General features: G+C 44.0%; 2 protein-coding genes across 4 annotated transcripts in view; one reads left to right on the top strand and one right to left on the bottom strand.

Annotated features, from left to right (window-relative positions):
- Nucleotides 1–14,100, top strand: part of LOC124721529 (synapse-associated protein 1) — a 289,918-nt gene extending 275,818 nt beyond the window's left edge. For 2 of the 3 annotated variants that reach the window (XM_047246547.1, XM_047246549.1), the window contains exons 8-9: nt 2,197–2,355; nt 13,232–14,100. In XM_047246547.1, coding sequence (XP_047102503.1) covers nt 2,197–2,355; nt 13,232–13,371 — 299 coding nt within the window. In that variant the 3' untranslated portion in view covers nt 13,372–14,100. The remainder of the gene's footprint in view (nt 1–2,196; nt 2,356–13,231) is intronic. The other variant, XM_047246548.1, reaches the window with a different exon arrangement.
- Nucleotides 14,101–15,095: 995 nt separating this feature from the next.
- Nucleotides 15,096–21,348, bottom strand: LOC124722484 (fibril-forming collagen alpha chain-like; the record flags this gene model as incomplete). Its single annotated transcript, XM_047247640.1, has 5 exons — nt 15,096–15,124; nt 15,265–15,313; nt 17,788–18,384; nt 19,584–20,292; nt 20,609–21,348. Coding segments are annotated over 5 exons (2,124 nt in total), but the record flags the coding sequence as incomplete, so codon positions are not given.
- Nucleotides 21,349–25,649: the final 4,301 nt, after the last annotated feature.

Here is a 25,649-nt window from a genome sequence, read left to right as displayed (position 1 = left end):
AATTAGCTATCTGTAATATTATTACTTACTTTTTGAAGTGGAAAGAAATGTTCCCAGCATAACTGACAGGTCTGAGGAAATACAGATCGTTGCTGGAACTCTCTTTCTGGCTGATTAACAAAGAAAGTGCCCTTCAATTAAAAGCAAAGCTTACATGTCCCTTATGGACACAGTTGCTCATGAATTTTGGCCTTAAAAACAGCACCACCAACAACAATGACATTGTGACAGCAGTGACACACAATGCTGCACTTTGTAGTTCGGGATAGAGAACACATTATTTGAATTGCTGAGCATCTCAGGATTACACCACTAAAAGAATTCATGAATTACTAGTAAATATTCATTTTTTTCATACTTTCCTGTTTGTTTATTTCTTCTACATTATACACAGTAATTATGCTGCAAACAGTTCATTTTGTATAAAGGATTCAATCACTTAATTTCGCTTAGCACCATTCAGTGTGCACTATTACTTCATAAGATAATGCTAAAACACTGTACCAGGCTTCAAATATGTGCCTGACAATCCAGATACAGATTTTTCTGTGATTTCCCTAAACTGCCGAAGGAAAATTCTGGTATGGTTCCTTTGAAAAGAACACTGGCACTATCTTTACCACTTTCTCTCTCTCTCTCTCTCTCTCTCTCTCTCTCTCTCTCTCTCTCTCTCTCTCTCTCTCTCTCTCATGACCCCATCACTTGTATACCATGTGAAACCCTAATGCTGCTCCCTCTTCTTTCTGTGAGTATTTGATTTGCCATTTGGTGAGAAGTGAAGCTGAAGGTGTGCTGTGGAAGCTGACCCCTCTCTGTGTTATATGAAAAATTACAATTTTTGTGTAACTCAAGTGATTCTATATACCAAACAGAAAATCGTCGAGTTACTTAAAAAAATTGTTTTTGGGTGTTGTTAGGAAGAAGTTGTAAGCTGGTACGCAATTCATTGTCACATTTTATGTTCGTAACAGTTTGTTTCATTTAATATAATTTGATTTTGTGATGTTAAATGAACCACTACATCGAATGCTATTATGTACAAATCATACTGGCTATAAAACCTGGCCAAAAAAAAAATACTGTGCACTAAATGAGAGGAAATGGTTCAACAAATCATTATTGTGTCTACATAGAGCGGTATTGAATACGATGGAATATGTAAAAATTGAGTTCATTTTATGTTCGCACAAATGTAATTAATGAAAGAAATTGTAACAGTAATTTGACCAAAAAATGACATACAAATACGCTCCATGTGTTCTTGTTAGAACTTATACATGTCCAACACGTATGTAAGAACTGTATTTTAAGATTTTCATCACAATGAAGCATTTCCATGTACAGATTTTACCACATACTTCTCCAACACCTTGTAATTCCATATATTTTATATTGCTGGTGATGGTTTCCATGCATTTAAGAAGGTAATGTGTCAGTGACATGTCAGTCTTATGGCCATTATAACTTCCTTCTAGAGTTGACTGTGTGTAAGAATGTATTCAAGTTTTATAACTGGTGCCATCAACCACCACCCTGTAATTTTGCTGTGGAACAAAAGTATTAGTCTCACTGAAAGATTTTTATTGTTCCTGTAATGTGAATTGCACCTCGAAATAAAAATATGATGTTTTAGTTACTCTCATAGAGTGAACCTTTTCAACAGTTTTGTTTCATGATGCAAGGAAGTACATATGAAACTACACTGCCTTTTATCTTTTAGCCTCTTGATTTTCCATCAGCAGTGTTGGGAAATATATTTTTCATTCTGTTTGCGTCATACCCTATGACACACTTCTGTGGATAATTGAAAGGGTGAGAAAAAGACAATTTTGTAGTCACAAACTGCTCACTTTATATATTATTCAGGAGAGTTTAGCTCATTTGAGTGCAGTTACCATTATGTAGACAGAAATAACTTGTAGAAATGCTGTGTAAATCATGATATCAGTGTTGTAGCTAGTGGTACAGAATAATATGCACTATTGGTAGGTAATGATACCTTTCCATATTTATTAGTTTTTTAATGTTGGAAACTGAGTAAAAGAGACTAGTAGTAGCTGTCAAATTGTATTAAGTGGCATGAATTTTAAGTTTTATTTTTACAGATGCATGTTTTCAGTGTTTGCTTGCACTGTTTCCATTATTCACCCCCATAATTTGCTGTGAATGTCGATGTTGGCTGTTTGTCTTATGTAGCAAAACCCCAACCCCATGAAGTACCTGTTGCGGAACAAGCACCTGCAGACAGCCCCTCTCACGAGTTTGTGTCAGACACATTCCAGGCAAGTTCCAGGGACTTAGAGGAGGTTCGAGAGGGTATGAAAAAACTCGGTATGGATCCTGACAAAAGGAATGGTAAGTAAAATAACTGAGCAGACCTATTCTGTGGATAGTTGTATAGTGTAGATTAATCTTTGTTGTGCAGCTTTCACAGAATAGTATATTTGTGCATTTTGCATATTGCCAGTGTTCACAGTGTAAATTTTTTCTTCTGATAAATATCGTGTATCATATTCCCAATTTTTCCTGCCAGTTAAACAATGATGGCTACCATTACATTAGGAAATAGTTGATATCTTATTGGTTTAAGTATATATTTAACTGATAAATTTAATGCAAGGAATGCTGAACAACTGGTGTAATGAGCAATAGGCACGCATATAACCAAGGCATTGAACAGTATAGATTGCCCAAGAGTGTGTGCGACTGTGGCAATTCAGATGAGAATTGTTTGACTTGCTAGTTGTTAAATAATGTTTTGTATCTCAGTTTACCCGTAACTGACATGAGATCGACTTTGCTTTTTAGTATACCACTTCAGAGGGCCAGTGGGTAGGGGGAGGGGGGAGAGGACATTTTATACAAGAACTAACTGGCAAATGTGATCTGTGTTTGTCTGGTGCTGCTAGTACTATCCCACTTTCGAGAGAGTAAGGTTTGACATTTCTTACTAAGTTTGCATGAATGATTGCTTGTTGTTTTTGTGCATGGCTTTGGAATGTTGTTATCATATATTTTCAGTACTGCGCATATATGAAGGAGTATTGTCCGATGTCGCTTAATATTTCTGAAGCCTAACACTGCTTGTTTTATCACATTCTGTCTCCATTTTTATATATGTCATGTATGTTTTTAAATACTGAATAATGGGCTGCTGAAGTTTTGTAAGCATTTTGAAACAAAATAGAGCATGCAATGGAAATATGGCATAGTTAAGCTTTTGCTGCTATTCCCAACCTAGATATGAGGACCATCAGTTTATTTCCTGTGTATTGAAGTACTGACTGACTGTGGCTTTCCATGACCTTATTCCATCAAAATGTCTGACAAATAGTGAATGTTGTAATGTGTGAAACAGGAATGATCTTGCAATAATATTTGTGAAGAGAATGCTAGGTGGTAGTGAAGTGGGTCAGAAATCAGTGATGGCACTGAAAGCAGAGTTACTTCTAGCTTATTGTTTGTATGATTTTTTTTTTTTTTGTTTTTTGTTTTTTTTTGTTTGTTTTGGTTTTAGGGCGCAAAACTGCTATGGTCATTAGCGCCCGAGTTTGTATGAATGATTAATATTTTTACTGTTTATGAAAACTGTCTCATCAAGATGAACTTCTGGTTCCATTGCTTGGGAAATTCTAAAATAATGAAAGGCATTGTATGACATTTTACTGCAATATACATATTGTGGAGAAAGAGCCAATGCTTTGCGAAGTCATCACTGCCACGTGTGGCTTGCCTTCCTTGTCTTCTCAAGTTAAGTAATCTTGTTATGATGTACTGAGAAATTTACAACCACATTCAATTTGTACATCTCTAAATTTAATAATAATCTCTAAATTTAAAAAGTTGTCTCAGAGAAAATGATCTGACAGTTCTAGCTGTCTGAAATCGTGTGTATTACATTCCTAAAATTTGCCACACACACACACACACACACACACACACACACACACACACACTTGTCTAATATGTATTGATCCTAGTCTTCCCACCAAGGAAAAATTGCCGGCAGTATGAGGTTCTGGCTCTCAACATGCCATCCTCAAGTTCTGTGTACTGAACTACTGATATGGACTTAAAAAAAAAAATTTACTCATTAGCATAACACAGTGACCACCATTCTGTATTGTATATTTGGGGAGGGGGGGGGGGGTGTTAAAGATAAAGCCAATTGTTATGGAAACATTAATGACCATACAGACTCTCTCTTAAGTAAATGAGTTGAAAGTTCCCAGTTATTTTGTACAGTTCTGGGGACTGCACTTGATCTATAAGAGAGATGGTTCAGAACACACCCGCACACAGTATTCAGGAATATTGCATATGGAATCCTGCATGTTTAGACCAGAAGCTAAATAGTGTCTGAGAACTACCAGAAAATCTGATTTGGAAGGTGCTTCAAAAAGCTTCTCAATTAACTCTCAAAAATATGCAAGGAATTTCTATCCTCCTCCTCCTCCTCCTCCTCCTCCTCCTCCTCCTCCTCTCCATTCCCATGCGTCCCCCCCCCCCCTCCCCTCCCAAATGTTTTGTCTGCGAGAACCTTGATGTCAAATGTTCATTACACTCTGAGGATTGTGTTTTTATGGAAGCGAAAAAAAGATGGTTATTGAAAGTAAATGACCTCATATATTTATTTTGTCAACAAAGTAAGTACTATAGGATACTTGTAGTTTGACCACTGGAAGCAGGAGTGTATAATTTTGCTTGGTGATATGTGATCTCTTGTCTCCCAACCTGCCTGGCCTGCCCCTCACACCCTTCCTTTTTCGTATGCTATTGACAAGGTGAGAGGCATAAACACACAGTACTCTGGGGAACTATGGTGCATAAATAATTTTACAGAGCTTCATGATAAAACAAAATAGTAACAGCCCTCTCTAAAACACTGTTTCGTATATGTTTTAATATTTCATTACCAACAAGCATGGCCTCCCAACTTTGCAGAGAAGCAAGTGGAGGGTGACAGTCTCAGCAGAGAGGCAAAATAATTTATAGTATTAGACCAAGGTATTTGTGTGTCCAGAGAAATAGAAGAAAGGTACTTTCAAGGTTTCAGATGGAAGATGTCGCATCCAGATATCACACTAAAAAAAGGGAACCTGAATGTACATCTTGCCCCACCTCGCTCTCTTTTATTCAGGACCCTGAGTGACAGTCCCATGTGATCTTCGAAAAAGTCTCTCTACAGCTGTGTGCTTCTGTCCTTCAGGGCGAAAGAACTCCTTGTTTGAAGTGTTGAAACTCTCTCTCTCTCTCTCTCTCTCTCTCTCTCTCTCTCTCTCTCTCTCTGTATGTCTATTGTCCTCTCTCATAACTATTATGTTTTTTTAGCTGCATTTGGTTTTAGTTTAATTTAAAATCATAATTTGTTGTGTAGATTTTGTAAACATAGATTTTTTTCACTTAGTCTGACACAGATAATATATTGGCTCACAAAGTTCATTACAGTCAAGGGAGACCACAAAGTACAACTTAAGTGTGGAATTAAGGGTTAGTTCAGTTTTATTTGCAACTGTACTTGTGTGTACCTGTTCACATTCCTAGGACACACAGCTGAATAGCAGGAATTACTTGTGTACCAACTTAATGAGGTAAGTAAATACTGTTTCAGAGTTGGTCTTTATAATGTGAGTTGAGAGTTAAATTTCAAAAAATGGTACTTCCTCCTAAATGTGTAAACTATTTGTGATAAGTTTAGTTAACAGAAAGTATTAATAAGTCTTTTATGGATGAGACATAAATATTTGAAAGTAATGCAAAAATGCATGTAATTTGTGCAGAAACATGATCACCTCTTTCAGCTGTATTCCCATTCCATATGAAATGAAACTGGAATATATTACCTGTAGATACAAGAGTTTCATTTTTTTATGAACTGTCTTTAATGGACATCATGTGTGGTAAACATGGTGCACAGTTTCAGCAGTCTAGTCATTTTAATGTGTGTGTGTGTGTGTGTGTGTGTGTGTGTGTGTGTGTGTGTGTGTGTGTGCGCACACAAAGCATATGCATGATCACCACTTACAGCCAGTAGCAATGAGATTTTTCTTATCAGTTAAAACTATTTAGGGAACACATCATGAGCCCTTCTTCAAGAGAATGGAACCGTTCCTTTGTAGACATGGTATTCTAATTTAATTAAAAATATTGAATGGTTAAATAGCAATGCTTCAAAGAGGAATTAATGTAAGCTCAGTTGCTGCTAGTACAGCTTCCTTGAAAATCTGTTAATTCATATCCATAAATCTAACTGTTCAGTTAATAGTACACTTCTCTCAGCTGGCATATAAATTTGTATTATAAGGGTATACAGACAAGGGTGGCATAGCGATTCAAACAACTGGCTCGTATTTGTGAGCATCAGGGTGCTTCATCTAACTGTTTCATAAGTTTTCTATGATATTATTACAGCATTTAAAGTGAATGGTATGATGATTCCTTGAAATGATAACTAAATTCCTTACTCATCCTTATTGAACTGTGATTGTCCAATCCATTTGGAAGATAAAAGAAAGTTAGCTAATTTATATGGTGCATTCTGTTAAATACACTGTGGCAGCTGTTTTGTGGTGACACATTTGTTCTGTTATCGGTCATGTGAAGCTGACTTACATTATTTGCTTTTTGTGAATTACAAATAATGCACTAGTGTGACTTTTACAATTAATAAAAACAAATGCAGAATGTAAGAATGCGAGAATGTAATTTAAGTAAATTCAAGTAGGTTTTATTTCAACAAAATTTATCAGTTCTTTTGGATCATGGCTAAACTGGAAGTAGTTACCTTCTACTTGGCTACTTAATAACATCCTCTGAAATGTTCGACGCAAACCAGTTACATATTTCTATCGTGCTAAGATGGAAAAAGAAAACAATATGGTGTCCATATTACATACCTCAGACTCACTTTCCTGTGTGTTACTAACGGAACTTTGGTAGGCAGGCTTCTGCTGGAGTGCTTTAGCACAGATCATTTTTAGGCACTGGAGGGTTTGTTGATCGTGTTGGCTGTTGTGTGGCTCCCATGTTGTCAGAGAGATATTAGCATCTATGAGCAGAGGCTCTTGTGATCCTGACTGCAACTGGGACATATTGTACCACGCATGTCTGAACAGTGATTATGGTTGTGTTCCTTTCTAAAAGCATTCCAGATTAATAGCTAGTGTGCAGAACTTGCAGATTCAGTGTCATGGTAAGGTGTCTTATGTCCTATGTTATGCATTATGCCACTGACACAACAAATAAAAAATAAAAAGTGGAGGACCCAAGTAAATTTTTTTTAGGTGTGGGGGGGGGGGGTGTTAATCCCGACAAAAAGCCGTTTTACATGTCATTGTTCTGCTCATTTATTAATGCTCTTTATTTCCTTTGACAAAATGAATTCACAACCACTCCTGCTGTTCCTTACATATGGTCATAGCAGGATTCATGTAAAAAGATATCTTATTCCTCAGAAAATGTAGCAGTCATCAATCTAGATTCGTGCTTCAATGCTGCAAAGTTGTATGGAACATGGCCGTAATAGGAGTGAAAGGTGTTGCCTTCATCTGACCAGAACACCAGTTTAAGCCATCCTCCTGCCCTTGCCAATTTTTATGGGGGCTACAAAACATAATTAAACGAATGTTATTGGTAAGAAATGGGATACCTTATTTCGGACAAAGACTTAAATACTCCAGAAGAAATACGTCAATTCTCACTTATATTTATTTTCTCACATTGTCACAAACATAATTTGACTTTCTGTGCAATTAACTTAACTAATTTGATGATAAATTCACAGAATTTCTTTGTGTTACTTTCAGTTACCATTGATGTGACTGTACTGTACATGAACCGAATGATTTGTTTACTATTGGACGTGTATGTGGCTGCCATAGTGTTGTGATACTAACCAAATACTGATTATGAAAGTTGATTGATAAGATTGCTGTTGGTCTTCTCGATCATTTTTCATTTGAGTGAATACTCTCTTCGGGTCAGTATGATGCAAGGGCATCATGGTTATGCCATGTAATTCACTGATGCAACCACTATATGCTAATCAGTGCCCAAAGTAATTTTAAATAATATAGTTTAGAAATTTACAGAATCTTTGGAGCTCTCTTATCTTATCCCAGAAACCATATTGTTTGTTTCCATGAATAAATGTTGGTTGTACAGTCATTTGAGCTTTCAATACTCTAGAGTTAGAGACAGAGCTTCATAATTAGGCAAAAATATAAAATAAAATGGAAAAAAACTATAATATCTTTTGCCACATGTTTCTCACCACAGAAATGGATAGTAGTTGTTACACCTGATCTGTATAGCTTCAACTATTTCTTTTAATAATTTGGTCTTGTGTAACTCTTGTGCACAAGTAGTTCTAAATGTAACATGTATATTCATTTAAAAATATGTGTTCATGGAACTCATGAAGTTGGGCTCATAGCTTTATATGCATACAATAATTGTGAGAATGTGCTGTTACTTCTCAATTCTCAGATGTGCTGGTAAGTGCTGGTCTCATGGTGTTCCATTTATTGTCTGTAATAAACTCTGTTAGTATAAAAATTACGAAGTTTTCAGTCCAGAGGGTGAGGCTTCCTGTTTGCTCTTTTTTCTACAGCCTAAGAAGAAGGAGAAAAGCATGGAACACACGGCCTTCCCCATTTCCTGTAAAGTCTCCTGCCACTTTGATGCCACTTGAGTCTAATTTTCATACATTAGTTAATGTAATAGTTTACCTCAATGAGCATGGCTGTGTCACAATATTAACAATTATTTAAATGCATGCTCGCATTTGCACTGTGGAAATAATTTTCTAGACGCACCTTTTTGATTCTCTAATGCTCAAAGCCAGACTTACATTGGATTTTGGTTGCATTTTCTTATTATGTGTGAAATGGAGACAGAACTGATTAATGAGAGATTAAACAAATAGCTATGCCGTGAAACTAACAGAAGTAAAATGTGTTATGCTGACTGCTGGGTCTCTGCAAATTTCTGTAATGTAAATGGCTGTGGCTCTTACTGTTGGCTTGAAGGAAAAAAAATAAAGGTTTATAGGTCTGAATTGAGGATAACCTATGACATAATAATATATCTCTCTAACCCTGAAATGACTGATCAAATATATTTCATGTATTCAAATAAGACTGTGAAGCTGGTTAATATAACTGAATACGCCATTATTTTTTGACATGATGTTTCATGCGTTGGAATTATGTGTTTATTTTTATTCTATTGTTTTGTGACCTTTTGATGAATTACAGTTCTAGAGAAGATGGAACGCCACTCAATTTCAAAGTGAAGTTGCAAGCAGGGAACAGAACACACTAAATACTATAATGAACTGTCAAAGATTATATTTTAGGAAACATAATGCATATTTAACAATCATTGTTATGTGAAGTATATGGCATGGAGCCAGTGAGCGGTGGCAAGTAAAAGGGAAGTGCATTGTTTTATGAATAGGGCAGAAGATCAAAAGAGGCGGAGTTTGGAGGATTATGGTGCAAGGATGGTGCAGTGTAAATGTGGAGGAGGCTTTAATAAGAACTTCATATATTTACGAAAATGTCATTGACAGAAACTATGATTGGCTGATAATGTTTCATGAAGATAAAGTGTAAAAACCACTTAGGTATCCTATGTGCACTGCTGATGAAGTTCCTGCTCAAGTCATTGGGATAATGGACTGGGTTACTGTAAACTGAGATTACTGTGCCCTTTAAATGTGGCAAGAAAACAAAGGGTAACAACAGTGAGAAAATTTAAATATTTTTTGCCAGTATTGTCAGAGGCTTGTACCATCAATTAAGTAGGTTAATAACAAAAAACATCACTTTTGTTGCTGTCGTTCCATAAACGTAAGTGGGCCAATGTTACCTGCAGTTGGGGTTACTTCAACCCACTTACTCATTTCTTTGTGGAAGAGTAGTACTATGATGTTGGGACAAAGTAAATTCAATGAATATCACTAGAATAGAATTTGGGAGTATGAGGGGAAAAATAAATTGCCAAATTTTGAAGGTAAGCACATGGAAATTGAACTTACTAAGAGAGTGATACAGTAAATATAAAAGTGTAGTATATTTCATTAGGTGACTAATTCATTAACTTATTTGTTACACTGTGGTAAGTATTTGCAAAGAGATTATATTATATAGCCAAATTGTGTTATTTGTGTGGGACTGATAATTCGTATCAAATTCTCCCAAGGATAAAATGGTTTGCCTTTTTCTTCTGGCAATTTTCAGTAGGACTTCAACTTCCCCATAGAGTTCACTTTGGCACCCTCATCACTCATGTCTTTCCAGTTTCAAATATTCTTCTTAGTTGTATAAAACTGTAGTATACTGCCCAACTACTAATTTATCTTTCAATGTTTTGTGGTGCTGGACATCAACTTGCATATCAGAGAAACTTTCAGGGTTGCCATCAGATTCTAGCACCACTTCATCTTCATTTTGGGGTTGCTTTGGCCTGGGCTAAAGTAACCCCATATTTTGCAAAAATGTTAACCATTTTAAAGAAGTGCTAAATATGTTTACTAACAGAATTTCACACAAATGACCATTTCTCGTCTTATTACCTAATGCTGACAGCATGCAAAATTACTCAGCATATTTTTAGCATACCTGATGTTAACCTTCCAGGCAGAAGTTACTGGGGTGTAATTGGTGTTAAATATTTTATGAACAACATTGTGTCCAGTACTGCCAACTCTGTATCACTTCGTAGAACTCACAACCTTGTAGATCATTCTTCACATGCTGTAAATGTATATTACCTTGTTTGCTCCATACTGATGATGTAATTTTAGTGGGGAAAATTAAAAAAAAAAATTGCCTATAAAGGGCCAAAGTAACCCCAGCTTACGGTACCCTGTGTTCAGTGGCTGTTAGTCAACTTATGTGATTGCTATTAATGTACATGTAAATTTTTTAATGAACAAGTTTGTGTAAGAGATAGAAGGTTGCGTGCGGCATAGTTTCGCCTTTAGACAATTTTGCATTTGTTATCAGTGTTCAACTTGGTGGTGCATTGAACATGTGGGGTATAGAATGGGACTCTACTTATCAGAGAATGTAATTACCGAATGGGCATAATACAGATGGACTAGGACAATATACGTGATGCATAGGTCCTGGAATATAACTAGGGATAGTGTGGATGGTTTTATTTTGAGAAACCAGTGTAATCCATAATGTTGAAGAAGAGGGCTACTGTGTTCAAGCCTGTATTTTCAAGAGTGTACCTGGTGTCCTTCCTTATCTCATGCCAAAGATACAAAGTTCATTGTTGTTCACACTCCCGTGCTCCCACTCATACTTTCACAGTGAAGTGTAGTAATCCAGTGTACAGGCTGAAAGATGCAGCTTTTTTGCACAAGGGTACTACCCTCACTACTGGCCCATTTAGAGATTTGTGAAATGAATTTGTCCATTCCTTCTAATTTTAGTCTAACGCAGAGGCTCTATCACATTGCCTACTATTTTTAAAATTCTATGTTCTCTTGTGTAGCATAAAGTGTTCCTCGAACACAGTTTACAGTCCATGTATAAGTTCATATCTCAACACTATGTACTGAAACGCGTGACTAAGGTTGTGAATAGGTTCTCCACAAAACTCACAGCATTGACCAGTGTTGCAACTATAGCTATTTGTCATACTTGTAAGACAACTGTTTCTCTGTTTTACAAACACAGGAATTTTCTTCAGCAAGTAAACTTATTATGTTGCCAGTTGGTCAATTATCTTTATTTGCTTCAGATCTTAGGTCAGCTCCTGTTTATGGTATTAAAATATCTTTATTGCTCATCCGGATAGCCTTCTTTTGCTATTTTACTATCTTTATCACAATTTTTGCTTCATATTCTCAGTGTTACACTCCTTTAACTTCTGTCAGCTGATGTTCTCATGCAGTTAACCACATCTGTGTATTTTTCTTAAATGATACCCATGCGTTATTCCTACCCTGTCAATACATTGTGGGCATATTTTAAAAGGTGGGTGCATTGTTGTGTTCCATACTACGAAATTGTGTTAAGACAAATCCTTTCAGTCTCTTGGCACTTGAAAAAGGAGTAAGAGCAAAAGTGAAAGTTCGTCACAGTTTTTAGTGGGTGCTGTTTATCCCTTGCAATTTCATGTTTGTAAGGTGAATAATGGTGTTTCTTCAGCAGTTTTTGTTATCCAATTTTCAGTTTACCATTTTCCTTCTGTTACTTTCTTCATTACACCAGTGGCCTTGCCACAGTGGTAGCACTGGTTCCCATCAGATCACCGAAGTTATGCGCTGTTGGGCTCGACAAGCAGTTGGATGGGTGACCATCCAAGTCTGCCAAGTGCTGTTGACAAGTGGGGTGCACTCAGCCCTTGTGAGGCCAATTGAGGAGCCACTTCATTGAGGAGTAGTGGCTCTGATCATAAAAACTGACAACGGCTAAGAGAGTGGTGTGCTGACCACGTGCCCCTCTGTATCAACATCCAGTGATGCCTATCGGCAGAGGATGAGACAGTGGTTGGTTGGTGCAGTTGGGCCTTAAGAGGTCTGTTCAGATGGAGTTTTTGTTCATTGCTTAATTTTAGTTAATTTTATTTAAGTTAGTGGGAGAACTCAGTGTTGCATAAATTGTAGGCTTAAGTACTTAAATATTTGTATTTTTTATCAGTTTATGTAGTTAGTTTTTGAAGTCCAAAGTAGTTCTGGCTGGATTAGACTGTGCTTAAAGCTGCGCACAGACAGTTATTTTTTACTTTCAAAATTATGAAGCAGTTTGAGACAATAGTGGTGGTGCAGAGAAACTGTGAAAACAGAGTATTCTTTGTTTACATCTGGATAGTTTTTACTTGAGCAATTTATAAAATGAGCAGCTTACTGTAGCAGTCATAGATGAAAGTTGTGATCGTATGTAGATAAATGGAAATTAACGACTTTTCATGCCAGAATTGTAATGTACTTACACATTTTTGGAAACCAAGACAGTGCAGATGTGATGTAGTTAAGCTGCAGATCTCGTGCTAAGGTTAATAGCAAGAGTAGAATTTAAAGAACTTTGACAGGAAATTATTTCCAACTACTGGTGCACGTTATTTTGTTTTAGAGATTTTTGTTCACACCATACATCATTCAAGTTAATTTTATCCTTTCCTCTCCAATTCCATTCTCCCATCTGTATCCTTTAGATGTTTAGCTTTCTGTTGTCATTATGCTTCCTCCGTATCTGTCTCTCTCCTCCAGAAGAAGAGTGGGAGAAAGAGCTAGAAGCAGAACTACAAGATTATGAAGTGGTTGCAGATGGAGACAGTCAACAAGACTCAAACTGGGAGAATCAAATTGAGGAGATGCTGGATGCTGAGGATACAACTGATCTGAAATAGCTGACAACTTGTAACAGTAGGCTGACGTACATTTATGACCAGTTGCAGCTTATTTTTGGGTATACCTAAGGGCTTCATGAAATGGCCTTCTTTCATTGTAAAAGAGATTACTGCTAGCCTAAAACTATTTTATTTGTTCTGGATGTCAGCTTCAGAATTCGCCAAATATTTTATTAATCATAAAGGAAAAATGTCAATTTTCAAGTTACCGTGTTCTATAAAACATACCAGAGAATGACTATAAAATATCAAATTAAAAATAGTGTTAATGCACATTAATAAATAAATAGCTGAATTAATTTTCTAAAATAAATGAGATTTCCTTTCATTGGGTGAAATAGAAGGATAAATTACTACATTTTGTTGAAATACTAGAAATAAAGTAATTTGATTTATTTATGTAAAAAAACTTTTTTTTTAAAATTGTGTTCCATAAATTAATATTATTTAGTGTTGCTATAAATTGTATATGAGTGTATGTACATACTTCAGAATATGTGAAAAGTTGTATATGAGAACTGTACAGTTTGTGATCAAGTGTCTGTTTGTGATTAAGTTCAGCATTTTATAACAAAAAGTTGTTACAACCAATTATTTTTTGTGTAGCAGGAATTAACTGTCATAAAATTACAAAATTTTATATTTCGAGTAATAAGTGTGCTTACATGTTGTACCAGAGAATATAAAAGTTGATGGATCGAGTGAAGTAGAAATTGTTAGAGTGCAATAACCACTTAGAGTGCAATAACCACTTTCTGCCTATAAGTATTTCACTTGATCAAAACTGTTGATATATATCTGTGTGTCTGTAGTGTAACTGTTTCAGAGGTGTGTGTCATTATTAAAACTCTTCTTCAAATATGAAACCATTCTAAAATGACCTGACTTGCCATTTTGTCGTCACCTTTCACACAAACATTCCACTTGCAGTGATCAGTTCTGTTGTTTAATAAGTTCTTCCCAGAATGATTTAAAGTTGTCTTCAACATAAACATTTAATGAAGAATAGAAAATGCAAATATACCATTGTCTAGTCTTCTGAATAGATTTTCAAACAAGATTTCTTCATAATCTGTAGTTTATCATCCAGTTTTTCCCCCCCAAAAAAATGTTCTGCAAACCAATACAGATGGTGACTCCTCTTGATACTAACCTCCACAGAAGAGTGAAATTCATCATACTTATTGATTCCCTGACAAAAGTAAAGTAGCTCTGCCCTTGAAGAATGTTGCAGGTATTGCTTTATAGAGGACTTACTGCAGGTTTATGTTACTGAAAGTTCCTATGTCACTGTTGTAATTTCTATAATAACTTTTTATATTTTAATGATAATAATTACTTCATTAATTTTAAATGTTCTTATTTTGTCTTATTATTATGTGGTTTTCTCTTCTTGTTTGTTTCACTGAGAGGCAGTGTGTGTGTGTGTGTGTGTGTGTGTGTGTGTGTGTGTGTGTGTGTGTTTTGCATGCGTGCAGGTTCCATACCGGGTTTGGATGAATGTTGGTTTGATTCTTCATGACTTCAGGAGTGGCTGAGAAGTATATGTATTTGCACAAGTGAAGACTGTGTTGGGGTATAAGTTAAAATATGTTTATTAAGAATGAGTTAATGTAACCAGCCTGAGTGAATAACAATTAACTATGATGCATACATTCTTCCAAGTTATTTCAAGATCTTCTTGTTTAAAAAGAAATAGACAATATAAGTAGCCACTGGGATTCCTAACCACCTTCATAATGTACCTTTTCATCTGTTGGATGTTAAGAAATATAGTGTATGTATAACAGATAAATGTGCATGTAGGTGAAAACAAATGTAATTAATGGTTACAATATACTGAAATATATTGTGTGTTTCCCTGGCTGACTGTTGTTTTTTCCAACCCCTCACCTGCATCACTTGTTACAATACCTGGTCTAGTTTTTTCAAACACAATATTCTATAAATGTAATATAAATTGCCCGGATCATGTAGAACAAGAAACTGATTATGTACAGCAATTAAGATACATTGGTGCAAAGCTGTGCTGATCTATCTTAAAAAGACTGTGAAAGTGAAACTAAAAAATTTGTTTTTACAAAGGCATAATTAAGGACAACGGGATTCTGACAACTGGGGCAGTATATGACGTTGCTATTACACAGTTTATATTTTTAAGCACAGAGAGGTAGATGTGTGCTGTAAAATCGTACAGGCAAGTTTTGAGTGTAAGTTGCGTAAGCTTAAAGGTCCTGGCAGATTAAAACAGTGTGCCAGATCCAGAACCTTGCCTTTCATGGGTAATACTCTTATTGGCTGAGCTACCCAGGCATGACTCACTACCCTCACTCAAAGTTCTGCTTACACCAGGACTTATCAATTACCTTACATACTTAACTGTAGCTCTCCAGTATTGGCTTCATCACACGGTTTCAAAATGCCAGGAAATTTCAGAATGTGCAGGCACACTGTTACAGAGGTGATCATAATACAATAAAGGCTCCAAAAAATTATCTGGACATTTGTATCTGGCACATTAAAAGAACAAATAACATACTTAATTTTTATTAATTTTGGTCTGTAAACTGACCATGCAAAGTGATACATCAACCCTCGAGTGGTCATGCTGTTTTTCATAACAAGAGTTGGCATGGGGCACAGTTTTTACATGTGTAAAGATTAGTTGCCTTTATGTTACCAAGGTAAGTGTGAATGTGCAAAATCACAGTTTACTCTTAATTTAAATAAGTGATGATAAAAGAAATCTACATTATAGGAAGTAAATCAATATTTAATTAGACAACAATAAAATAAACTTTTCAGTGTATCACTCTGTTGCTGCATACAAATGTTAACCACACTAATGACCCACTTGAACCACTAAACAGGGAACTTTCATCAGGTACCTACCTACCACTTACTTGATTACTAATTATCTCACAGATAACTGCCTCATTGTGGGATCATGCTGCTAGCTCAGAATCTGGGTCATTTCTTGCCCAGATCATAATTTTTTCTCATGTAACTCACTGTTGATTTCATAGGTATATGATGGCACAACTGACTGCTGTGTTAGCTGAAGCAGTAAGAAGGAATATGTACAAGCTTGTAATTGTGAAACAACAACAACAGACCAGTACAAGACAATGTTTGTGATTAGCACACTTCATACATAGGCACACTCACCCGTGGGTTATTTGTAGTGGATTGAGCCAATTGAAAACTGTAATGATCGCAACTGTAGTATTGGTTGTGTTCTGTTGCTTACAAGAACTTCTTTAGACTAAAAAACTGGGTGATTGATTTCCCTATAAACTTGCTGAACAGCACAGTATTTTTCAGAAACATGTTTCTCTCTCTCCCTCTCGCCCCCTCTCTCCCTCTCTCTCCCTCTCGCTCCCTCTCGCCCCCCCCTCTCCCTCTCGCCCCCCCTCTCCCTCTCGCCCCCCTCTCCCTCTCGCCCCCCTCTCCCTCTCGCCCCCCTCTCCCTCTCGCCCCCCTCTCCCTCTCGCCCCCCTCTCCTTCTCGCCCCCCTCTCCCTCTCGCCCCCCTCTCCCTCTCGCCCCCCTCTCCCTCTCGCCCCCCTCTCCCTCTCGCCCCCCCTCTCCCTCTCGCCCCCCCTCTCCCTCTCGCCCCCCCTCTCCCTCTCGCCCCCCCTCTCCCTCTCGCCCCCCCTCTCCCTCTCGCCCCCCCTCTCCCTCTCGCCCCCCCTCTCCCTCTCGCCCCCCTCTCCCTCTCGCCCCCCCTCTCCCTCTCGCCCCCCTCTCCCTCTCGCCCCCCTCTCCCTCTCGCCCCCCTCTCCCTCTCGCCCCCCTCTCCCTCTCGCCCCCCTCTCCCTCTCGCCCCCTCTCGCCCCCTCTCCCCCCTCTCCCTCTCGCCCCCTCTCGCCCCCTCTCCCCCCCTCTCGCCCCCTCTCCCCCCCTCTCCCCCCCTCTCGCCCCCTCTCGCCCCCTCTCGCCCCCTCTCGCCCCCTCTCCCCCCCTCTCGCCCCCTCTCCCCCCTCTCGCCCCCTCGCCCCCTCTCCCCCCTCTCGCCCCCTCTCGCCCCCTCTCGCCCCCTCTCGCCCCCTCTCGCCCCCTCTCGCCCCCTCTCGCCCCCTCTCGCCCCCTCTCGCCCCCTCTCGCCCCCTCTCGCCCCCTCTCGCCCCCTCTCGCCCCCTCTCGCCCCCTCTCGCCCCCTCTCGCCCCCTCTCTCGCCCCCTCTCTCTCCCCCTCTCTCTCCCCCTCTCTCTCCCCCTCTCTCTCCCCCTCTCTCTCCCCCTCTCTCTCCCCCTCTCTCTCCCCCTCTCTCTCCCCCTCTCTCTCCCCCTCTCTCCCTCTCTCTCCCTCTCTCCCCCTCTCTCCCTCTCGCCCCCTCTCTCCCTCTCTCTCCCTCTCGCCCCCTCTCTCCCTCTCGCCCCCTCTCGCCCCCTCTCGCCCCCTCTCTCCCTCTCGCCCCCTCTCGCCCCCTCTCGCCCCCTCTCGCCCCCTCTCGCCCCCTCTCGCCCCCTCTCGCCCCCTCTCGCCCCCTCTCGCCCCCTCTCGCCCCCTCTCGCCCCCTCTCGCCCCCTCTCGCCCCCTCTCGCCCCCTCTCGCCCCCTCTCGCCCCCTCTCGCCCCCTCTCGCCCCCTCTCTCCCTCTCGCCCCCTCTCTCCCTCTCGCCCCCTCTCTCCCTCTCGCCCCCTCTCTCCCTCTCGCCCCCTCTCTCCCTCTCGCCCCCTCTCTCCCTCTCGCCCCCTCTCCCCCTCTCGCCCCCTCTCCCCCTCTCGCCCCCTCTCTCCCTCTCGCCCCCTCTCTCCCTCTCGCCCCCTCTCTCCCTCTCGCCCCCTCTCTCCCTCTCGCCCCCTCTCTCCCTCTCGCCCCCTCTCTCCCTCTCGCCCCCTCTCTCCCTCTCGCCCCCTCTCTCCCTCTCGCCCCCTCTCTCCCTCTCGCCCCCTCTCTCCCTCTCGCCCCCTCTCTCCCTCTCGCCCCCTCTCTCCCTCTCGCCCCCTCTCTCCCTCTCGCCCCCTCTCTCCCTCTCGCCCCCTCTCTCACTCTCGCCACCTCTCTCACTCTCGCCCCCCCTCTCACTCTCGCCCCCCCTCTCACTCTCGCCCCCCTCTCACTCTCGCCCCCCTCTCACTCTCGCCCCCCCTCTCACTCTCGCCCCCCCTCTCACTCTCGCCCCCTCTCTCACTCTCGCCCCCTCTCTCACTCTCGCCCCCTCTCTCACTCTCGCCCCCTCTCTCACTCTCGCCCCCTCTCTCACTCTCGCCCCCTCTCTCACTCTCGCCCCCTCTCTCACTCTCGCCCCCTCTCTCACTCTCGCCCCCCTCTCTCCCTCTCGCCCCCTCTCTCCCTCTCGCCCCCTCTCTCCCTCTCTCCCTCTCTCTCCCTCTCGCTCCCTCTCGCCCCCCCCTCTCCCTCTCGCCCCCCTCTCCCTCTCGCCCCCCTCTCCCTCTCGCCCCCCTCTCCCTCTCGCCCCCCTCTCCCTCTCGCCCCCCTCTCCCTCTCGCCCCCCTCTCCCTCTCGCCCCCCTCTCCTTCTCGCCCCCCTCTCCCTCTCGCCCCCCTCTCCCTCTCGCCCCCCTCTCCCTCTCGCCCCCCTCTCCCTCTCGCCCCCCCTCTCCCTCTCGCCCCCCCTCTCCCTCTCGCCCCCCCTCTCCCTCTCGCCCCCCCTCTCCCTCTCGCCCCCCCTCTCCCTCTCGCCCCCCCTCTCCCTCTCGCCCCCCCTCTCCCTCTCGCCCCCCTCTCCCTCTCGCCCCCCCTCTCCCTCTCGCCCCCCTCTCCCTCTCGCCCCCCTCTCCCTCTCGCCCCCCTCTCCCTCTCGCCCCCCTCTCCCTCTCGCCCCCTCTCGCCCCCTCTCCCCCCTCTCCCCCTCTCCCCCCCTCTCCCCCCCTCTCCCCCCCTCTCGCCCCCTCTCGCCCCCTCTCGCCCCCTCTCCCCCCCTCTCCCCCCCTCTCGCCCCCTCTCCCCCCTCTCGCCCCCTCTCGCCCCCTCTCGCCCCCTCTCGCCCCCTCTCGCCCCCTCTCGCCCCCTCTCGCCCCCTCTCGCCCCCTCTCGCCCCCTCTCGCCCCCTCTCGCCCCCTCTCGCCCCCTCTCTCGCCCCCTCTCTCTCCCCCTCTCTCTCCCCCTCTCTCTCCCCCTCTCTCTCCCCCTCTCTCTCCCCCTCTCTCTCCCCCTCTCTCTCCCCCTCTCTCCCTCTCTCTCCCTCTCTCCCCCTCTCTCCCTCTCTCTCCCTCTCGCCCCCTCTCTCCCCCTCTCTCCCTCTCGCCCCCTCTCGCCCCCTCTCGCCCCCTCTCTCCCTCTCGCCCCCTCTCTCCCTCTCGCCCCCTCTCGCCCCCTCTCGCCCCCTCTCGCCCCCTCTCGCCCCCTCTCGCCCCCTCTCGCCCCCTCTCGCCCCCTCTCGCCCCCTCTCGCCCCCTCTCGCCCCCTCTCGCCCCCTCTCGCCCCCTCTCGCCCCCTCTCGCCCCCTCTCGCCCCCTCTCGCCCCCTCTCGCCCCCTCTCGCCCCCTCTCGCCCCCTCTCGCCCCCTCTCTCCCTCTCGCCCCCTCTCTCCCTCTCGCCCCCTCTCTCCCTCTCGCCCCCTCTCTCCCTCTCGCCCCCTCTCTCCCTCTCGCCCCCTCTCTCCCTCTCGCCCCCTCTCTCCCTCTCGCCCCCTCTCTCCCTCTCGCCCCCTCTCCCCCTCTCGCCCCCTCTCCCCCTCTCGCCCCCTCTCCCCCTCTCGCCCCCTCTCCCCCTCTCGCCCCCTCTCTCCCTCTCGCCCCCTCTCTCCCTCTCGCCCCCTCTCTCCCTCTCGCCCCCTCTCTCCCTCTCGCCCCCTCTCTCCCTCTCGCCCCCTCTCTCCCTCTCGCCCCCTCTCTCCCTCTCGCCCCCTCTCTCCCTCTCGCCCCCTCTCTCCCTCTCGCCCCCTCTCTCCCTCTCGCCCCCTCTCTCCCTCTCGCCCCCTCTCTCCCTCTCGCCCCCTCTCTCCCTCTCGCCCCCTCTCTCCCTCTCGCCCCCCCTCTCACTCTCGCCCCCCCTCTCACTCTCGCCCCCCCTCTCACTCTCGCCCCCCCTCTCACTCTCGCCCCCCCTCTCACTCTCGCCCCCCCTCTCACTCTCGCCCCCCCTCTCACTCTCGCCCCCCCTCTCACTCTCGTCCCCCCTCTCACTCTCGCCCCCTCTCTCACTCTCGCCCCCTCTCTCACTCTCGCCCCCTCTCTCACTCTCGCCCCCTCTCTCACTCTCGCCCCCTCTCTCACTCTCGCCCCCTCTCTCACTCTCGCCCCCTCTCTCACTCTCGCCCCCCTCTCTCACTCTCGCCCCCTCTCTCCCTCTCGCCCCCTCTCTCCCTCTCGCCCCCTCTCTCCCTCTCGCCCCCTCTCTCCCTCTCGCCCCCTCTCTCCCTCTCGCCCCCTCTCTCCCTCTCGCCCCCTCTCTCCCTCTCGCCCCCTCTCTCCCTCTCGCCCCCTCTCTCCCTCTCGCCCCCTCTCTCCCTCTCGCCCCCTCTCTCCCTCTCGCCCCCTCTCTCCCTCTCGCCCCCTCTCTCCCTCTCGCCCCCTCTCTCCCTCTCGCCCCCTCTCTCCCTCTCGCCCCCTCTCTCCCTCTCGCCCCCTCTCTCCCTCTCGCCCCCTCTCTCCCTCTCGCCCCCTCTCTCCCCCTCGCCCCCTCTCTCCCCCTCGCCCCCTCTCTCCCCCTCGCCCCCTCTCTCCCCCTCGCCCCCTCTCTCCCCCTCGCCCCCTCTCTCCCCCTCTCCCCCTCTCGCCCCCTCTCCCCCTCTCGCCCCCTCTCCCCCTCTCGCCCCCTCTCCCCCTCTCGCCCCCTCTCCCCCTCTCGCCCCCTCTCCCCCTCTCGCCCCCTCTCCCCCTCTCGCCCCCTCTCCCCCTCTCGCCCCCTCTCCCCCTCTCGCCCCCTCTCCCCCTCTCGCCCCCTCTCCCCCTCTCGCCCCCTCTCCCCCTCTCGCCCCCCTCTCCCCCTCTCCCCCCCTCTCCCCCTCTCCCCCCCTCTCCCCCTCTCCCCCTCTCCCCCTCTCGCCCCCTCGCCCCCTCGCCCCCTCTCTCCCCCTCTCTCCCCCTCTCTCCCCCCCTCTCCCCCTATCCCCCCTCTCTCCCCCTCTCCCCCTATCCCCCCTCTCTCCCCCTCTCCCCCCCTCTCTCCCCCTCTCTCCCCCTCTCTCCCCCTCTCTCCCCCTCTCCCCCCCTCTCCCCCCCTCTCTCCCCCTCTCCCCCTCTCTCCCCCTCTCCCCCCCTCTCCCCCTCTCTCACTCTTGCCCCCTCTCTCGCCCCCTCTCTCGCCCCCTCTCTCCCCCCTCTCGCCCCCCTCTCGCCCCCCTCTCGCCCCCCTCTCGCCCCCCTCTCGCCCCCCTCTCGCCCCCCTCTCGCCCCCCTCTCGCCCCCCTCTCGCCCCCCTCTCGCCTAGTATGCTACTGCTGCTTCACAAAAAAATTGCGTTAATTTTGAAGGTATAACATGTAAGTGTACATTGCTGAATGATTTGGATTCTTCTTCTAAAATGATAACATCACGAAAAGGGGCAAGAATTACTACAAACACATAGTAAAGTCTCACACACTTCATTAATTTAATGACTGAAATAAATATGTTAGAACAACTTGAAAGAAACTATAGGAGATTAAAATTTTTGGTTACCCATTCTTCTGTTGTGAGGTCCTATGTCAGTTAACATACTGACTGCCAGAAGGCTGGCAGCAGCTACAGCAGAGCCTTGAAGCTGGTGCCGTGGCCTGGACTGGCAGTGGAACATGCATACTAGGTGAACATGCATACTAGGTAAGCAGCAGGCAATGTATCTAAAATCAGTACTAAATTATCAGAAACAGGTCAGTAACGCAGTAAATACAGAAAATGTATTTCATGAAGTCTTTTTGCATGCAGTAAACATGCACGTGTTGCAGAAAATTTTGAAGAACAACTTGGGGGAAATGACTCAGGTCTTCAGTGATATCCAGAGACTTTTGTTTAAGTAACTGATAACTTTAACCTTTTCAGGGGAAGTGGTTCCGTTTGAAACCACCTACAATTTTCTCATTTTGTGGCAAAAGGGCAGTGGCTACATATGGGGACACCATTCAGCAGCCTAGTTGGTGCTGTCCTCTAGCGGCTGCCACTGGAACCACTTCGAAATCTGTAAATATTATCAAGTAGTGAGGCGCGTTGGATAGCCATTTTTGTACGCTGTGCGCGAACGTCTTTGTTCTCAAATTGTGACTGTATTCTTTTGTATTAGGTAACTTTTATGCCTGTATCAAATGCAGAATACTGTTCTGTTTACATTAATACTATATGTACTGCAATAATAACCAAAATAATGCATTTATTTCCGTGAGTTTGTGGTGGTTCCATTTGAAACCACTTCTCCTGTAACGGCAGCATTACTAGGTGTGACGAATTTTTTTTTTCCCCCCAGTTTCACGTGATGTATTCTCACAGACTAAAGGATGAGGAAATTCTGGAGTGCCTTTTCGTAGATATTCCTTCAGATCCCGACTCACAGATTGACACTAGCAGTGTCAGTGAAAGTGATGTGCTAGCTGAAGACAGTGATCTGGATTTGCAAATGAAAACACCTGTTTTATCTCAAATTATTTCGGAAAGTGAGAGCGAGGACCATTTTGACAATGACAGTGATGATAGTTTCAGCGCTAATGACGATTTGCCACTGTATTCCATTGCAAATTTTTCATGGAGAAAGGACGTCAGTGCAGTGAACTTTGCCGCCAATTTTTCAGAGGAAGCTGGTGTACGAGGAAAACTTAAAAATGACAGTGAAGGTAAGCAACCAGTAGATTTTTTTTTTTGTGTCTGTTTTGTGACACTATGTTAGAACACATAGTTTTCCAGTCTAACCTGTACAAAACACAGAAAGGTGGCAATTTCAGACCTCTTTCTAAAGCAGAACTAAAAGTATTTTTGGCTATAAACATTCTAATGGGAATCAAGAAACCTTGTTATTATCTTGATTGCTGGTCATCCCATAAGGAACTTTGAGATGAGTACATTTCCTCACTAATGTTGGCAAAAAGGTTCAGCTGGATATTGACACATATTCACATCAATGACAACACTGTTATGCCTTCAAGGGAGAGCAGAAATTATGACAAATTGTATAAAATCCGTCCACTAATCAATCAGATACTGTTAATCTTCAAAGAATTCTATGCACCTACTAAGGAGCAAGCTATAGATGAATGCATGGTGAAGTTCAAAGGACGAATCGCATTCAAACAATATATGCCACCAAAGCCAATCAAGAAGGGATACAAAATCCGGGTCTGAGCTGATAAGCTTGGATATATTTATGATTTTCAGATACATACTGGAAAAGTTGAAGGCATAGTGGAAAAATCCTTAATAGAGAGAATTGTGAGATATATGCGTAAAGGCTTGTAAGGAAAGGGATACCACATATACTTTGACAGTTTTTTTACCAGTGTCTCACATTTACAGAAGCTAAAAGATGACGGACTTTTTGCCTGTGGAAGAATTAGATCACACAGAAAAGGACTTCCTACGCTAAAAACATACAAAGAGTTGCAAAGAGGAGAGTTTGACTGGTCAGTTCGTTCTGATGGCATTACCTGCATCAAATGGAAAGACAAACATGCAGTCATGTTGCTGTCTACAATTGATTCACCTGTATGTGTTGAAGAAGTTAGCCGTAAAGAAAAGAATGGAAAAATCACAAAGGTGCCTTGCCCAAAAATAGTGAAATCATATAATGCAAATATGGGATGTGTCGATAAGGCAAATATGATGAACAGTTTTTATGCAATAGACAGGAAATCATGAAGGTGGTGCCTAAGATTATTTTGGTATACAGTTGTTATTTCTATTGGAAATGCATTTATTCTGTTTCGATTGTGTAATCCAACAGCGAAGCAAGTGCTAAAGGATTTTCAAAGACGTGTTGCCACAGGCCTGGTAGGCAGTTATGTCTTCAAAAATAGTCCTGGCCATCCCAGTACACGGTCAGAACCATCTGCAAAAAAAATTCAAAACTGTTGTTCCCCATGATAAATGTATACTGAAAGCAAAACATCTGCCAAAACATGGAACCTCAAGGTGCTGTGTGCACTGCAGCACAAAGAAAGAACCCCACAGAAGCAGATGGACATGTAGTCACTGCCAGGTAGCCTTACGCTTATCTGCAGAAAGGAATTGCTGTTTACTGTATCATCAAAAGTGATGACATTTAGCGGGCAGTGGCTCCATTTGAAACCACCCTGTATGTGTTCAGTTTATGTATATTTCATTAAATTTTTACATTTTTCTCTCTCACTGTATGAAAATTAGTACAATAAAAACCAGGAAAATTTAAAAATGATTTTTTTTTTTTTTTTATATTTTGCCCCTGAAAGGGTTAATGGCAGGTAGCAACAGTCGAGTGAGCTTCATAGTAACAGAACAGTTGTAACTATAGAAACTGACTGTACAAAGTTAGTTAGAAAAAATGATTAAAGTTAAATATGCTGTCTGAAAAAAAGGAGAAGTGTCTAGAAGACACGGTCAGATGTCAATGTAACTTTGTCACATACACACTATGGGTGGTGGCAGAAATGACTGAGTGGAAATTATATGACTGGCAGAACAACCACCAGAGTGCATTAGTGTCATTAATATGTTTTGCTGTTATCAGGCCTGGTAGCGTATATAAGGGATGTGGACATCATCAGATATTGAGTGACCACTGTGAAGGACACAGAGATGCTGCATACTCAGGTAAGACAACATTATCAACACCTGACACAATTCGAATGGAGCCTCATTATGGGTATCAATTTGGCTGGCTGATCGAATCCAAGATACAGATTTGTGAAGCACTCTAATGTGGCAGAAGCATGATGTTGGACTGCATGGAAATGTGAGGATAAACATACTCATCAAGGTTGTGGTCGACCGCGTCTGACCAGCACAGAGGAGGATTCCTATATTGTGCACCAAGCACATTGTAACTCCTTCATATCTGCACCTGCCATTCAGGAACAAGTTGTAGGCCGCATACAATGTTCTTGGTCATCCCTCACTATTCATCAGAGGCTAGCAGCAGCCGGACTAGGCAATTACCATCCCATGAATATGCTGCCGTTGGTACCACAACACAAACGGCTCTGTTTGGAGTGGTGCCATGACCGGGAAGCATTGACTGCTGATGAATGGTGTCTCAACGTGTTCCACAATGATTACAGTTCTGCAATGCCCCAGATGACCATTGTCAACAAGTATGGTGGCTTCCTGGGGAGAGGTCACATTTTTCCAATATTTTGGAGAGGGACAGTGGTGTTACTCCTGACCTCAAGGTGTGGGAAGCATTTGGGTATGACTTTAGGTCACAGCTGGTA

The sequence above is a fragment of the Schistocerca piceifrons genome, chromosome X, assembly GCF_021461385.2.
Source record: "Schistocerca piceifrons isolate TAMUIC-IGC-003096 chromosome X, iqSchPice1.1, whole genome shotgun sequence".
NCBI lineage: Eukaryota > Metazoa > Arthropoda > Insecta > Orthoptera > Acrididae > Schistocerca > Schistocerca piceifrons.
This window is presented reverse-complemented; position numbering and strand designations above follow the sequence as displayed.